The sequence below is a fragment of the Orcinus orca genome, chromosome 19 (assembly GCF_937001465.1).
Source record: "Orcinus orca chromosome 19, mOrcOrc1.1, whole genome shotgun sequence".
NCBI lineage: Eukaryota > Metazoa > Chordata > Mammalia > Artiodactyla > Delphinidae > Orcinus > Orcinus orca.
This window is the reverse complement of record NC_064577.1, coordinates 32651909-32669835: the sequence shown is the minus strand read 5'-3', so window position 1 is coordinate 32669835 and position 17927 is coordinate 32651909. Positions and strand designations below refer to the sequence as shown.

The window sequence follows — 17927 nt, the reverse complement described above, 5'->3', positions numbered from 1 at the left end:
CTTACCCATTTTATTTGTACGGTCAGTGGCGTTAGGTACACTCACATTGTACAACCATCAGCAGAGTGGGTTTTTTAAAGCACAGAGAAAAGGGAAGGCAGAATCACTTTTAATCCTTTCCTTGGCTCCAGCTCTACAATCTAAAATAGCACCAGTGAAGCAACCTGCTCCACACAGGAAATTAGTTTCCAGGTCTGCTGTGACAACACGCTAGGAAAGATGTCGGGTCTGGGTGCCGTGTGGGTCTGCGGCTTATCAGACCTGAGTCATGCGGAAAGACGGAAAGACGCAGAGGCTGCAGATGTGTCAGAGCCAGGGGAGCCTGCCGGAAGTGGTCTCGACTTGTGTGCTCTGTGGAAGTGCGTTCTCCCCAGCCCAGGAGGGAGGATGACATCGGCAATGGGTCAGGCTCCGGGAGGGGAACAGAGTGCACAGTCTTCAACGGTGAAAGGGGCATTGGAGAGGTGGCCTGGGACTGAAGCCAATGCACATGCTTCTTGCAAGCCTTACCACAACTGCGCACAGACGTGATGATTACAGGAAACAATGTAGGAAGAAACAATCATTTATGTAAAACCAAGATTCAATATTCTTAAATGTTGGTGTGGGTTACTAGTTTTAACTTCTCTGTCTATAATCTGCTTCCACAGTAAATTTACTTTCTGAGAAGCGAAGAGCAGGTCCTCTGGCTACAGCCCCCAAATGCTGCAGCCCTTCCATCTTTGCTGTTGCCTGTCACTGAGCTTCTACAGCCTCAGGCTCTCAGAAGTGAAGCAGTGTGTCACACCAAGGCCACCTTTCTCCCAAGCCGGCCTTAGACACAGGCCCCCAGGGGGAGGCGGGGGTGGGGTAGGTTCCCATGCCCTGGCAGCCACGTGGGGTGCTCGGTGGGTTAAGGGCATTTCTGCTGATGTCAGGACGTCTGTGCCCTGTCCTCTGTGGAGGCAGCGCTCCCGTAGCCCTGACACAGCCGGGTGGTGCTGTCAGGTAGCGATCTGCTCAGTGCCTCTGTGTTAGGTCTGCCTCGGGCTGCACCTTGTGGTCCACGAGCATTTGGCCCAGAGCCTTGCAAAGTACCTGAGGCAGAGGAGGCACAAGGAGACAGGGAGACGATGCAGGAACATCTTCATCCCAAGTAAGTCCACTAGAAACTAAATTTCCCAATTCACAGTGATCATTGATAGAAACCTCTATTTCTTAAGCCCCTTGCAGTATGCTGATGTATAAACTGGCAGAAAGCATTAAATGTGGCTGCAGATAATCTGAAGTGTGGTAACACACAATAATAGTCCCCTCAGACTCATATGGGACCTGTTGTCACCACTGGGCACATGACAGCTCTGCACTGGGGTTAATTAGAATCAGTAACATTTTTAAAAAATGACATTCAAGACAAACAATTCCACCAACGATTCATTTTTCAAGCTGCTAACCCAGGAATACAAAAAAACAAAACAAAACAAAACCCAACAGATGAGCTACTTCCAATATATTGTTTTGGTTTTGTATTTATCTAAGATATTGACCTTTTAATTGAAATTAGTCTTTGGAAACAGCTTGCATGTAAATCTAACTACCAGTGATTCAGAGGACTTTTCAAAGGCACTCAGGCTGAGAAGAGAACAGGTCCAGCTGGGAGCCACCACTCACCCTGAAGGGCACACCCCAGATGCACTTTTACCCAAAGGGGCTTCTCCTGGAGAACCTAGAGGCTCAAACACCAGGAAAACTTTAATCATTAAAAGCTCACTAGAGGGCTTCCCTGGTGGCGCAGTGGTTGAGAGTCCACCTGCCGATGCAGGGGACACGGGTTCGTGCCCTGGTCCAGGAGGATCCCACATGCTGCGGAGCGGCTGGGCCCGTAAGCCATGGCCGCTGAGCCTGCGCGTCCGGAGTCTGTGCTCCGCAACGGGAGAGGCCACAACAGTGAGAGGCCCGCATACCGCAAAAAAAAAAAAAAAAAAAGCTCACTAGAGCCTTCTGGAGGATTTGGGAAGGATCCAGAAAAATCTTCAGATGTGATACACAGCAACCAGATCCAAGAAAGACATCTGCTACCTCTTCCACACGTGTGGATAACGTGGCACTCATGCACTCAGAGCTCATGGGAAGGCTGGCCAAGCAGCTCACACAGGCCCGGAACCACCCGCTCCAGAAGCACGGCTGGAGGTGAGTGGGGGTTGCAGCGGGAGCACCTACACCTCTCATTTTCTAAATGAAACTCTGCCATTGTGCCGCTTCTGTTCTCCATATACATATACAAGACATCTTGATAAAGAGATGAAGGCAATAATAATTTATTTCAGAGGAGTCTTTACCAAGCGACTTTCTGAAAATAACATCTACTTGGTAATAATTCCAGTTCCAGCTTAAAGCAATTTTTATTCTCAATTCAATAACACCTACTTACAGTGGACATTTTTACAAAGTTCAGAGAGAGACTGAGATCTGTAAAGGAATCAGGTATTGCTTACCCAGCTCATTTCAAAGTTGTTAATGGAGCATCTATCATGCGACAGATACTGTACTAAAAATAGCAGATACAAAGTGGCAGTAGTAATTTTTAATATATAATTTATATAATTCTATATATATCAAATATTAAATAGTAATTTAAAAAGAAGTGGTACCTATTGCTGGGAACTATGAAATCTAGGCCAAGAGAGCAGGAGTCGTCTTTGTTGGAGGAAGACTTGTAATCATACCGAGAACCCCCCCCCCCAATATTTCCCCTATAGGGCGGCTAAAGAACATGATTATCCTGAGAGTTTGCCTAAATGGACCGTCCACTATTTTAAAGCCATTTAGTTGTTAGCAATCATTTTCTAAAATGCTCTAGAATCATTCTATAACTCAGTAAAGATGATTAATTAGAAATTATAACCAAATTTCTCCACTATTACTCTTAGATAACTAAAAAAAAGGAGATACTAAAAAATTCCACAATCCTTTACATCAAGAAGAGAATTTCCATTGGGGGCTACTGTGAATAATGCTGCTGTGAACATCTGTGTACAGGTTTTTGTGTGGACACATCAAGTCTCCTGGGTATAAACATAGGAGTGGAACTGCTGGGTCATCTGCAGCTCCAAGTTTAACATTTGAGGAACTGCCAGACTGTTTTCCAAGGTGGCTGTACCATTTTACCTTCCCACTAGCACTGTGTGAGGGTTCAAATTCCTCTACATCCTGGCCAGGACATGTAATTATCTATCTTTTATATTCTACCCATCCTAGTGGATGTGAAGTGCACCTCAGTGTAGTTTTGATTTGTTTCCCTAGTGACTGATGATGTCCTTTTCTTACCTTATTGTGCTGGCTAGAACTTCCGGTACTATGTTGAGTAAGAATGGTGAGAATGGACAGCCTTGCCTTGTTCCCGACCTTAGGGGGAAAACGTGGTCTCTTACCATTAAGGATGATGACAGCTGTAGGTTTACAGATGTTCTTTATCAAGCTGAAGAAGCTCCCCTCTAGCCCTCATTTGCTAAGAGGTGGTTTGTTAGGTTTTTTTTAATCATGAAAAGGTGATGGATTTTGTCAAAAGCTTTGTGTCAACTGATATGATCATATGATCGTTCTTCTTTAGTCTGTTGGTATGATGGATTACATCAACTGATTTTTTTGAATATTAAGCCAGACTTGCATACCTGGAATAAATCTCAGTCGTAGAACATAATTCTTTTTATGGATTGCTAGAACTGATTTGCTATTATTTTGTTGAGGACTTTTGCATCTAAGTTTGTGAGAGATAGAGGTCTGCAGCTTTTTTTTTCTTTTGTAATGTGTATCCATTTTGGCATCAGGGTAATAATGACCTCATAAAATGAATTGGGAAGTGTTTCCTCCCTGTTCTATTTTCTGGAAGAGACTGTAAAACTGGTGTTAATTCTTTAAATATTTGGTAGAATTCTCTAGTGAAACTAGCTGAGTCTGGAGATTTCCTTTCAGGAACTTTTAAATTACAGATTTAATTTCTTGACCACTCACATTATCTATTTCATCTTGGGTGGATTTGGTAGTTTGTGGTTTTAGAGGAATTGGTCCATTTCTTTGAAGTTGTCAAATTTATGAATGTAAAGTTGTTCATGTTATTCCCTTATTATTCTTTCAATGGCTGTACGATCCTGAATCTTCTCCTTCTATGTTTGTTAGTCTTGCTAGAGATTTATCCATTTTATTGATTATTCCTGAGAATCAGCTTTTTGTTTCATGGAGTTTTCTCTTTTTCTGTTTTACATTTCAATGATTTCTGTTCTTATCATCATTTTCTTTCTTCTGATTGCTTTGGGGTTATTTTGCTCTCCTTTTCTAGTTTCTTGAGGTAGTGCTATGGTCTGAATGTTTGTGTTCCCCCAAAATTCACATGTTGAAATCCTAACCCTCAAAGGTGATAGTACTAGAAGGTGGGGCTTTTGGGTGGTGATTAATGCATGAGGGTGAAGCCCTCCTGAATGGGATTAGTGTCCTTACAAAAGCAGCCTGAGAGCTCTCTGACCCCTTCTACCATGTGAGGACACAGCGAGAAGGCCTGGCCATAAACTAGGAAAAGGGCCCTCACCTGATCAAGCTGCACTGTGATCTTGGACTGTCCAGCCTCCAGAACTGAGAGAAATAACTTTCTGTTGTTTAGAAGCTACCCAGTCTGTAGTATTTTGTTACAGTAGCCCAAATTGATTAATACAGGGAGGAACTTATAATTTGATACTTTTCCTATTTTCTAGCATAAGGATCTAGTGCTATAAATTTCCCTTTCAATTGCTTTAGCTGCATCTTTTTTTTTTTTTAATTTTTGGCTGCGTTGGGTCTTTGTTAGTGCACGCGGGCTTTCTCTAGTTGCGGTGAGCAGGGGCTACTCTTTGTTGTGGTGCGCGGGCTTCTCACTGCAGTGGCTTCTCTTGTTGCAGAGCATGGGCTCTAGAGCACAGGCTCAGTAGTTGTGGCACACGGGCTTAGTTGCTCCACGGCATGTGGGATCTTCCCGGACCAGGGATCGAACCCATGTCCCCTGCAATGGCAAGTGAATTCTTAACCACTGCACCACCAGGGAAGTCCTAGCTGCATCTTATCAGTACTGACATGTCGTACATTCATTTTCCTTTTTTTTTCTATTTATTTTTTAATTGAAGTGTAGTTGATATACAACATCGTATTCATTTCTGCTATACAGCAAAGTGACTCAGTTATACATATATATAAACATTTTTTTCTTATATTCTTTTTGACTATGGTTTATCATAGGATATTGAATATAGTTCCCTGAGCTATACAGTAGGACCTTGTTGTTTATCCATTCTATATATAATAGCTTACATCTGCTAACCCCAACCTCCTACGCCATCCCTCCCCCTTCCCCCTCCCCCTTAGCAACCACAAGTCTGTTCCGTATGTCCATGAGTCTGTTTCTGTTTCGTAGATAGGTTCATTTGTGTCATATTTTAGATTCCACATATAAGTGACATCATACGGTATTTATCTTTCTCTTTCTGACTTACTTCACTTAGTATGGTAATATCTAGTTGCATCTATGTTGCTGCAAATGGCATTATTTCCTTCGTTTTTATGGCTGAGTAGTATTCCATTGTATGTATATACCATATCTTCTTTATCCATTCATCTGTCGATGGACATTTAGGTTGCTTCCATGTCTTGGCTATTGTGAATAGTGCTGCTATGAACATAGGGGTACATGTATCTTTTTCAATTATAGTTTTTCTGGATATACGCCCAGGAGTGGAACTGCTGGATCATATGGTAATTCTATTTTTAGTTTTCTGATGTACATTCATTTTCATTCAGTTAATGTATTTTCTTTAATTTCCCTTGAGACTTCTAACCCATCAATTACGTGTTCTTTTTTTTTCTGAGATTTTTCTGTTGTCTTTTTATCGCTGACTTCTAGTTGATTCTACCATGGTCAAAGAGCACACTTGTGTGGTTTCACTTATTTAAAATATGTTGAGGTTTGCTTTATGACCCAGGATATGATATATCTTGATGGATGCTCTATGGACACTTGTGCATTTTGCTGCTGCTGTTGGTTGGAGTGTTCAGTTACTGTCAATTAGATCTTTATGATTGACATTCAACAAATATAACTGTTTCATCTTCAAAAAAAGATAGCTTAATTTCCTTTTTCCCAGTCTGTATACCTTCTGTTTTTTTCCCTTGCCATATTGCAAAAGTCTTATTGTATAATGTTGAGGAGGACTAGTGAGAACTAATATCTTTTCCTTGCTTCTGACCCCAGTGTTAAGAAAAACCACTTACCTTCTTGTCCCTCCCCTCAAGTGGGTTGGTAACTTCCCACCTGCCCTTCTCCCCATGCATGGCTCTGTGATCACCCAGTTTAGTGCTGCCATTTTTCTGGTTGCCACCAGAAACACCATGGTCTGTGCTACCACAGATCCTTTGTGAGAGAACATCGGGCCATTACCTCCATAGCCTCTGGCTGATGGAGGAGAGGTCCTCCTGTGATAGCAAGCAGGACCATGCAGATGGGTCCTGCTGGGAACCACAGTACCCTCACGATATCCCAGGGTGTTGGTCATGATCTGGGGTCCAGGACATTAAGCAATTTCTGGCATATTTTAAAATAGACGAAATTAGGAAAAAAAATTAAATTCTAAGACTTAACTTGAAGAAGCTCCCAGTTTTATGATGGCTGCAAAAAGTATACTATATTCATGGATTTGGGTGAATAATTTTTACTTTGTTTCTTTTTACATTTCATACAAATCAACCAAAGATTAAACATATTCAGTGAATCATAGATACATCTAAGGAAGACAACTAAAGGTAGTTTATTCAAATGTACAGTTATTTATGAGACCAAATCCATAAATAATTACTAAGCAACTACTTCATATGAAGCATCCTTGATAGGTTTACATAATAGACTTAAATACAGCTGACAATGCCAATAGAAGAGATACTGCAAGACAATACATAATTAATTGTCAAATTAACTGCATAAAAATTTGCTATATGAGGTCAGCTGAGAAAGATTTCAGGCTCAGGGAAGTAGAATTTTAGTTATACCCTGAAAGTTGACTGTATTAATAATACAATTTGCTTGTCTGTGGATTTCATTTAATCTACAGACAAGAGATGAGAGTTCCTGAATTTTTAATGCAGCGAAATCACTTTTCTTTCACCCAAAGCTTTCAAATTCCAGGACTAGGAATAGTAAAAGGTGCCAACAGAAAAAAACTGGATCTCCTGGTACAAACTGCAGAAGGGATTGTTCACAGGTGCATAGTAGCAAAGACTCTGGAGACTGCTTATGTACCATCCTCTGTTGCACAGGCTGATGACTGGACTAAATGTAAAAAGTGCTCTGCAAACCACAAAGGGTCGCACAAATAAAAGGCGGTAGTAGGTAGTGTCCATCAGCTAAGGCCGTCAGGTGTTCTGGCCTCCCCTGATGCTGCCTCTCCATCTTGCACGGCCCCCTCCTCTCTCACCAGCTCTCAGTGGCAGTAAGGGTCCTGATCTTCTAGAGGCTGCTTTTCTCATCAGCGTGTTTCTGTGACCCCTTCCACTTTCTGGTTAGCACGTCAGCTCCCAGAGCACTCGGAGGACCAGCCTCCCATTCCACTCTTCATTTCCATCATGGCTTTATTTTCTCCAGCCGGGTGCTCTGGGTGGCTGTGTGCAGCCCAATGAAAGGGATTTCTGCTGTATTTGTTTACAGGTTTACCCCCACTTACTCTCCTATAAACAGTGGAAATGGTAGCATTTCTCCTTAAATTACAAATGTGTGTGTGCTGTGGAGGGAGTGTTTCAACTACATAATAGGTTTCTTATTGATATTTGTTTTGAAAATATTCACTCTTACGAATTGTTACAGCTTGCTATATAGCTTGCTATACATAGAGCATAAGGTACAGAGGGGTGAACTTGGCCCGCCTTTATTAAAGAAAAGGGCATGGACCTGCACAGAGTGTGTGCAGAGAAGCAAGCGGGGAAGGTGGTTCACCGCTGAAGCCGGGGGTGGTGCAGCAGGATGGCGAGGCTCCCCTGAAGACCTACCATCAGGACAGCCCCCTGCTCGCCCTTGTGCCCGAAGCCAGGTGTCCTGCAACCACCACAGCCACCCCTCCCCAGGAAGCACGTGGTGGTATTCTTCTTTAAAGAGAGTTACTGATGTGTCTGGGGAAAACTAGGGTGGCTAGTGTCGTCACCAGCTCCCAGAGGTAGAATGTTCTCCGCACTGTGAGCAAGGGTGCCCCAGGAAGCCACCTGCCTTCCCCGCCATGGGCACACAGCAACAATGGGTAGCTTCCCTTCAAATTAATATCATTTAAAAAGTAAAGAGAAAATAAATAAGATTATCACATAACAGACTTCCTGTTTCCCTACTACCTACAAATGGTAACTATGAAGCTATAGAAGAGAAAGAATGGAGACATGAAAAAAATTATAACGTGAAAGCTAGAGACGGACAAGCCTGAGCTCCGTGTAGAATCAGCACCGTGGACCCCTGTTTTGTAGCGTGAACACCCCGACAGCAAGTCCACGGAGAATGTTCACAAATTCACACACACAAACTCCATTTAGTAAGCAGTCATCCAAGACACATACCTTTCTAAAGATAACCTTAGAATTAACATGTGATATTCAAAAATCACAGACAGACATTGTAACACTACAAATATTAACCTTAACACAGAGCGTCGACTTCTGTTGGGTTGGCCAAAAGCTTCGTTTGGGTTTTTCCATAAGATGTTACGGAAAAACCCAAACAAACTTTTTGGTCAGCCCAATATTTTCGAATTCCACAGACATCCACACAACGTGCTATCTACAACAGTAGCAAAGGAACCACAGGTTTCCAAATATGAATTCTCTAGTTCTATGGGATGCACATTTGACATTTTTTGAAGAAACCTGAAGATTTTGATGTTAGTCATTTTTGTTACAATTAGTTTAAACACTTGGCATAAAATTTAGCCACACTGATGAATACATGAGAATAATGTGTAATAAATATCAAGTCGAATACAGGATTTCAAACGGAAAATAGGGTGGTTAAGTCACTGCGAATCCAGTGATGCTGCAGGACCAAGCCTGTTTCTGTGAAAATGAGTATCCGCTGGACAAGGTCCTGAGCTGCTGGATGCTACTGCTGGAGCCAGCAGGAGTGGGTCACACAAGGAAGTTTACAGATTGTCAGATCAAAACATGATTCGCGGAACTGCCCTGGCGGTCCAGTGGTTAAGACTCCTTGCTTCCACTGCAGGGGGCATGGGTTCAATCCCTGGTCAGGGGACTAAGAACCTGCACGCCACACGGTGCAGCCAAAAAAAAAAAACAAAACAAAAAACAAAACAAAACATGATTCATTTGGAGGCATCATGAGAAAAGCCTTGCCAAGTACAAACAGGCAGTAAGAGGAGAGAATGGTGCCACCAGAGTGATGGCCTGAACCTCAACAACAGACTCCCTCAAAGCATGTTGACCATCCTTGGGGGAAGAAATTGTCCCACCACCGCTGTGGCTGCCACCGAGAAACTATCTGGGCTCCCATCCTACACCAACGAGGATGATCGTGCTGAGGATCAAGTCTTACTGGGATACAGCTCAGCCCCATCAGTCTCTGTAAAAGAAAGGCAATCCTGTTCCCACCACCAGACACCAACTCACCTCCCTGCCTCCAAAGAAAGAGAGGAAAAGGCCGAGATTTGACCCCTGCTTCATTGCTGTCTTCAGTGAAGAGAAGAATCATAACTGCCCGTGGGAAATATCCAATGGAAGTAGAACTAATGGATAAAACTTAATAAAGACTATTTCAAAGAGAATCCACTGAAGATTTAGTCTCCTCTTCTAGTTACAAAGATTTTATAACCAAGATAAAAGCTGTTGCAAAAAAAAAAAAAGAAATCTGAATTCTCTCTCAACATATATACCGTGTACTGTGGATATAAATACTCCTTCTCTGGCTTTTATCATGAATTCTTGGTTATGGCTACAACAAGGCCACCTTCTCATCTATTGCAAGAAGTAAGGGTGATATAGTTTAGTGAAAACAGCCTAAAATTCCATACCCAAACTGTCCATAATGCATGTGGACAAAATGAAGACAATAACACATGCAATATAGCTGACACTCACTGTCAGACAGACCAGTACTCATCCCAACTCCACTCCCTTTTGCCACCCCCCGCCCCAACTATGAGGGGCGGGGCACATCGCATATGACCCAGCTTTAGCTAATGAGACATAAGGGTCTCATATCTGCACTTGCTTTCCTAACAAGAGAGACAAATGTGATAGCTCTGCCCTGTCCCCACCTCATCCAGGCTCAACGTGGAAGAATGTACTGTAACCATCAAGATAAAACATCAGAGTGTAGAGATTAAAAACAGCCTGGGTCCCTAATGGTACTGCTGAATAATTAAATCATTTGCCTCAGAGATCTTAGCAAAAATGACAAACTGTTACTTGTTTAGAAAGCAATAGTGAGATTTTTCATTACTTTCAGCTAAAAGCAGTCCAAATGCAAACACTTAAAGCCTGAGAAAAATTACTCCCATACATCAGTTCTTGGGTTGTTATTTGAGGATTTGCCCTAGCAGAACAAAGGAGAAAACTGAGAAAGAGACAGGGGTGGGATCTAGAAAACAGTGGATGCTTCCAGGAGAGTGATAAGGAGAAATCCCAGGATGACAGCTTTGGAGCAGGCCCATTTAGAACAGCTGATTGAAGCAGGCAGTGGAGAGCTGGGAAAGAAGAAACTTTGGGAAGAGGTATATTCTGAGATTCAATACTACCCTTGCAAATTTAGGAACTGAGGAAATGTTAAAGATCTAATTCAATAAGAAAAGAGAAAATCTTCAGGAAAATCAAAGAAACAAAAACTGTTATAAAAATGGAAAGCATAGCACCCTATTTAGCCATTCAATGAACAATATTTACATGGTCATAATCAGGGAGTTGAAGTTTAATATTTGTCATATTTTAGAATCAACTCATACACAAAGCATGGGGACTTAATTATGGTCAGAGACTAGAGAATAATCATAAAAGTGCAGATGACAGAAGTTGGAAAGGTCCAGAGGTAAAAGAAAGTCCAAGGAAGCTAAGAACCTAAAGCCAGAGGATAGTACTGATTACTGACGAAACTAGAAATAAAAACGTCAGGGTATTATTTCAAATTGCAAAGGTTACAAAGTATAGGGAATCCAAATGTAGTGACACAACTAAATTGCAGTGGGGAAACAGGAGGGGGCAGTTAGTGACTCACCCTCTTCAATTTCTCTTTAGAATTCACAATTTAATACAAACAACAAATATGACTTAAAACTATGTAACATGTCTCTTTACTATCAAAGTTCTATATAATTTCTCCAATTCTTTAAATAGAATTTACTAATGGCAACTCTGTTTTTGGTTTATACAGTAGCAGAAAGCCTGATAATCTAAAATTTATGAATCAAGCAGTAGTAGTATAAGCATATTATTTACATTTATAGAGATACTCATAGAGGAACTAGAAATATAAACAGTTAAAATAGGTTCCCTATAGTAGCAGAGTCTTGGCCAAGGAGGTGTGGGCCAGGGCATATTTCATCCATTATAAACCCTTGGTACTATTTAATTTTTAAAATCATGGCATATACTAATTTAGTAAAAATAAAAATATTTATCTTAGGGCTTCCCTGGTGGCACAGTGGTTGAGAGTCCGCCTGCTGATGCAGGGGACACGGGTTCGTGCCCCGGTCTGGGAGGATCCCACATGCCGCGGAGCGGCTGGGCCTGTGAGCCATGGCCGCTGAGCCTGCGCATCTGGAGCCTATGCTCCACAACGGAAGAGGTCACAACAGTGAGAGGTCCACGTACCGCACACACAAACACACAAAAAAAATTTATCTTAAAAAAAAAACATGGAAAGCAGAGAGAACTGAAGACTTTCCTTAGTTTTCAAATTACAAAGCAATATGACACAAGGAAAAATGTAGAGACCATTACTGAGGGACAGACATGCATTTTTCCTGGCTATGATGAAGTTTCAATTGTGTGCAATAATTTATGCCATGCTTTCATGGAGGCATCTTCTACTTCACCTGCAGTATTCCTTTGAGATGGAAGTCCAAGAATATGAAAGCTGATAACCATCTCTTAAAATTTATGTCACTCATATTTGTGTTAATGTTTATTACTTGGAGGCTTTCTGGTCCAGGTAACTATTTTCTTGCATTATATTTAATCATTTTTACCCTCTTTATTTTTTAAACTCTGGCACAAACCATTTTACCCGCCAGTTTTTTTCAGTTTCATGTTATCATCTACCCAATAAAAGTGTTAAAATGTATCATAAATTTACAAAGAATCTGGCCAACTGCAGACAGGGAAAGAATTTTTTAAAAGAATAAACCTAAGAGGCCACACAGGATTGCTGTTTCTACAGCAGATAAAAATAATAACTAACATGAACATTAAGATATTAGCTGGGAGCCAATTTTATCATTTTAATTTCCGCTGTTGATGCAAGAGACCAGCTGAACAACAGCCAATAATAGTAAGTGTAATGGAAAACCGTAAGACTTATCTGCACTGTAATTAAGAAAAGAATGAAGATAAAAGTCAGAGCTAATTATAAAACATATGGTATAACTTTACATTGCCATCTATTTGCCACTTCAGATAACATATTTTTCATTTATTCTCCTCCATTAGGAATTAGTCAATTAAACATTTCCCTCCTCACCCCAAAAAGATGCATGGAAAACTTTTTTGTCGCATTCAATGAAATGAACAGTTTCTTAGGCTGATTAATCCTTGGCAACATACAGAGAACATTTACAGAACCGACAGAGCAGATACTCCAAGTGCTAGAGCATAAGAGGGAAATGCTTGTCTTCTGCTGAGAAGGGTGGGAGAGGGACTATATTTAACATGTTTTTTTTGTTTTTTGTTTTTTTTTGAAGTACGCGGGCCTCTCACTACTGTGGCCTCTCCCGTTGCGGAGCACAGGCTCCGGACGCGCAGGCTCAGTGGCCATGGCTCACGGGCCCAGCCGCTGCGCAGCATGTGGGATCTTCCCGGACCGGGGCACTAACCCCGTGTCCCCTGCATGGGCAGGCGGACTCTCAACCACTGTTCCACCAGCGAAGCCCTATTTAACATGTTTTAATTAACAAAGGCGGATGTATTGGTCTTTCCTTAATCACCCTGAAGCTCATAAGTTGGGGATAAATATCAGGCTGGATTCTTTGGCATTTTTATTTACACATTTTAAATGGAAAACAAAAAAAATATTTTTTCAAGATTTATTACTTGATGCGAGGAGAAGCAATTACCTCTTGGTGCTTTGAGTTTTTAGCACTCATAAGATAACCTATCCCTTGGATAAACTTAGATGAAATGCCTAAAAGCAAGGTAAAAATTTAATGATATAAAACTTGACCTTTCCCTTCTCTTATTCTAGAATGCAAATAATAATAATAACAATAACAACTTGTGGCACTGGGATAAAGGGTAATTTATCAGTCACTCTGGTGCAAAGTTCTGCATAAGGGCTTAATTTATAAACATTTTAATTTATAAAATATTTATAAATTAACTGTATGACATGTTAAGTTCTCCCAAGTAGAATTTCAAATTTTATTGCTGATTATTTCAGCAATATCCTCTGATGAAATGTGAAAAACATAACAATACATTAAAATTGGATAGACCCAAAAAGGCTTGAGGAAACATGTACTCAGTGCCATTTCTGTTCCTGAATTGAGAATTTCCTGCACTGCAACCAGTTGGAATTCATGACCCCCTGGAGGCTGCAGAATATTTTATTCTCACTCTTGTGCAGGCCATAGGATGGAGGCCTCTTAACTGAAAGTGCCTCTTCAGTTTCTCTTTAGAAGTCACTGTTTAATTCAAACATCAAATATTAATTAAAACAACCAAGTAAAACGTTTCTTCACGATCAGAGCACTACACAGGCTCTCCAGTTCTTTAAATGGAAGGCACCAACGGCAGCTGTAGCTGTTTTGTTTTCTGTATTTAGCGTAGTAGGGGTTTTTTCCAACACAAAAGACAAAAAAAATGAGGGCAATAACTAAGATGCGGGTGGAACTGAAGACTGTGCCCAGACAGGGGTCCATTTCTCCGAAAATAAATGTGTCTGCTTTATTTTCACATTTATCTCGAAGGCAGAGCCCACTGAAGCACAATTCAACTCTATTAATTTTATCGCTTAATTAAAATTCAGATTAAAAATGATGCTGGGTAAAACGAGGTGTAAAAATAAGCCCAAGAGCTTGTCCTGAGTCCTTTCCAAGTTCTTTGTCGTGGACCCCACTACCTTGCGCTGAGCACTCTGAGCCTGCCCCACCCAAAGAAACAAAACCACAGCTCCAGGCCAATAGTCCCCCATGGCCACCCCCACCGCCCAGTGTGTTCAGGGCCTCACCTCCAGCTCCTGCTCCCTCTGCAGGGCAAACTGTTTGAAGGACTTGACAATGAGACCAGCGTTGGAGCAGTCGTAGACGAATATGGAGGGGCTGCCCATCCATGTCTGCAGGTCATATATAGACAGGGGGATGTACTGAGTGTAGTTCTGGAAAAGAAAACAGTGCATGTTTGTGACTCACACATGGCGAACTCTGCCTGCTCACCAGCACCTGCACCTCCAAGAGGGTCCCATGCATGGGGCCCGCTGCACAGAGCGTTCCTGAGCTGCTATCTCTACTCACTGTGAACAGCAGCAAACTAACCTCCCCACCATCTGCCCACACGCTGTTTCATCAGGTAGAACCGGGCGGTGGCACAGTTCAATCCCGAGCTCCTCTCCTCCCCTGTTCAGTTCTCGCTGCCCCCTGGGAGCGCACTCACTCCACTGAGGGATTTCCCTCCACGTGTCCCACAACGAGGCCTTCACACCCACCCTTCCTCTCCCACCCTCTTGCAGCCAAACCACAGCTTTCTCTTATAAATCCCAAGGCTACGCATGCTACTTCACACCATTCCTGCTCACCCTTTACTCCGTAACTTCTCTGGGCTTATACAGCAGAACACGCTCCTCGACTATAAAGAAGATGAGCTCAGAAAAGTTGATCGGGTCCTCAAATGTGCATGTTTTTCCCTCTTGCCCCTTTAATTTCAGAGCTACCCATAAGCACTTTATCCTCTAGATGATTTAGATCACATTGAAGGAGTACAAATAGATTTGGCTCCATAATTTTTTTTTTCAAATCACAGAACAATAACATATTAGCATGAATCTGCTAAGTGAAATATTTTTCTGGACACACTGTACTCTTCAGTACTTGAAAACACTCCAGCTATTACTGGTAAACATAGAGAGGAATGGTCCTCATCTCACCAGAGAAATGACTAAAATCCTCACTCAAAGGTAACATTTTTCTTTTTTTTTTTTTGCGGTACGCGGGCCTCTCACTGTTGTGGCCTCTCCCATTGCGGAGCACAAGCTCCGGACGCTCAGGCTCAGCAGCCATGGCTCACGGGCCCAGCTGCTCCGCGGCATGTGGGATCTTTGCAGACCGGGGCACGAACCCGTGTCCCCTGCAACAGCAGGCGGACTCTCAACCACTGCACCACCAGGGAAGCCCCAAAGGTAACATTTTTAAGCAATTCTTCTGCATAGAACGCCATCACTTATTTATCCTTCCTCAGGCACCAATAGTTTAAGTAGTGACACTCTAGCAGAAATCAATTCTGTGCACTTACAGTAAAGGTGACTGTGTTTCCTCAAAGCTAAGCCACAAACATTGCCTCTGGTATTGCCAAGAGGATTGTTTCTAATGCAAAGGGGAAAAGGAACAGAAGACAGAAAGACCAAACCAGGCCTGGAGAAGACTGTCATCAAGGTGGTGGCAGCAGAGGCCTTCTTGATATGCACACACGTCACCAGATTCAAGTCCCATCCCAGACGGGGAGGATGTGCCGACAGCACAGGTGTGGTGGGGCTGCAGACATCTCTACCACGAGGGGACCACCCTCTGCTTACGCTGTGCCATTTCACCTTGCTAAACTGCCATCACCTGGTGTCTTGTTCTTCGTCACTGCACGAGTAAGAGAACACTTGGATATGCTCTAAGTAAACTCTCACAGAAGGATTCTAAAGACGGCAGTTCTTCCCTAATGAATCTATAAAGGCAGTGCCCAATCAAAATACCATCAGGGGTTTCCTTAATGGAATCTGACAAGCTGATTCTAAAGTTAATGCTGAAGAGAAAGGTATAAGAATAGCACAACACAAAAAAAATTGTAAAGAAGGAATAATGAGTGAGGACTCACGCTAGCAGATATTAAATACACTATAAATCTATGGTAATTACAGGATGGTACTGGGGAAGGCGAGACAAACAAATCAACAGGAGGGAAAGCCCAGGAACAGAGCCACATATATAACTGTAATGAAGGTGGCATTTTAACTCAGCGAAGAAAGAATGAACAATTCAACAAGTGATACTTGTAAAATCCAACTAACCATTCAATATTGCCATCTGAGATTCCACACACAATCAGGACAGATTTTAAAAATAAATACAAAAGCAGAATAAAAGATTTAAAAATTTATTTTGGTGTAAGAAAGACCTTCTTAAACATATAGAACCTAGAAACGTTAAAGAAAAATAGAGCAATGTAAAAATTATATAATTCTGATAAAAACACATACCTGTGACAAGCAATTTAAGAATAAAGTAGGTACAACATATGTGACATAGGCTTTATATTTAGAATGTGTGTGTGTATATAAGCTTCTGCTGCAGATCAACAAAGACAAAACAACAAAAACAATATACAATAGGCAAAAGCTTCACACAGGCAATTCACGGAAGAAACATGAATGATCAACAACTATGAAAGTTTCACGCTCTCGATTAATCATGGAAATGCAAATTACAATGAGAATCATCCATCTACCTATCTTCATCCAGCAAACTGGAAAGAAGTTTTAAGTATGAATAATACCCCATGCTGACCACAATGTTCAACAGGGTGCTGGCTTATCGTTGGTGCGAGTATAAATTGAGGAAGCTATTTTTGGAAGGCAATTTGGGTGGTTCTTAAAATTTTTACTGTACATACCTTTGACTTCTAGGTGTCCATCCTATAGAAATACTTGCATTTGTACAGAAATGTACATACAAGGATGTATAATACTTTCACTGGTAAAAACCTGTAAGCTGTCTACATGCTACTGTGGAAAAGACTGCCAGTCTAACATCTATTTTTCCCCTCTTCATCCTCAATGCAAGTTTAGCTGAGCACAGTTCCCAGTTTCCTTTGCAGCTAAGTCTGATCTTGCAGCCCAATTCTGGCCAATGGGACATGATCAGAAATGTGTCTAAATTATAAGTGCCGCCCTCTTTCCCTTCCCAGGAGGAGTGAACATGGCAGAAGACATAAGCAGGGGGACAACAGAGCTGTGTGATGGAAGGGGCCTGGGCCCCATGTCATGACGATGCCACAGCAGTCCCAGACGGCCCACAGGGACTATCACAACCAATCTTGGATCCTAATATATCCAATATGAAGGGATCATTAAGCAAAGGGGGCCCATACACCCACGTTATGGAACACCATGCAAGGTTATTTATATGCACTGACATGGAGAGATGTCAGAGGCTTGTCATGATTTTAAAAATGCAAGTCTTAGAATCTCACATATAATATCCTGTTTTGTGTGTAAAGCACCACATGCCCAGCACTTAAGCTGAATGAAATGAGGACTCAGCAGAAACGTGCTGAGTGAAAGGTCCTATAAATGGTGCTGAAAGAAGAACACAGGACTGCTAAGGACTGCATTCTCTGACTGGGGAGGTGACAGGGGTGTGGGGTGGTAAGAAAGTGTCATATCTATTTCTTTTAAAACTTCTGTTCTCTTGGAACCTTTTAGAATAGAAATTACTTGTATTTTTTTAAAAGACAAAATGCACACAACTATTAAAAGGAGG

The 17927-nt window shown here is 41.8% G+C and overlaps 1 protein-coding gene across 6 annotated transcripts in view; it reads right to left on the bottom strand.

Annotated features, from left to right (window-relative positions):
- Positions 1-17927, bottom strand: part of RPTOR (regulatory associated protein of MTOR complex 1) — a 346981-nt gene that overhangs the window by 158592 nt on the left and 170462 nt on the right. For all 6 annotated transcript variants that reach the window (XM_049701469.1, XM_033438696.2, XM_049701471.1 and 3 more), the window contains exon 5: positions 14417-14563. In XM_049701469.1, the coding sequence (XP_049557426.1) occupies positions 14417-14563 (147 nt within the window). The remainder of the gene's footprint in view (positions 1-14416; positions 14564-17927) is intronic.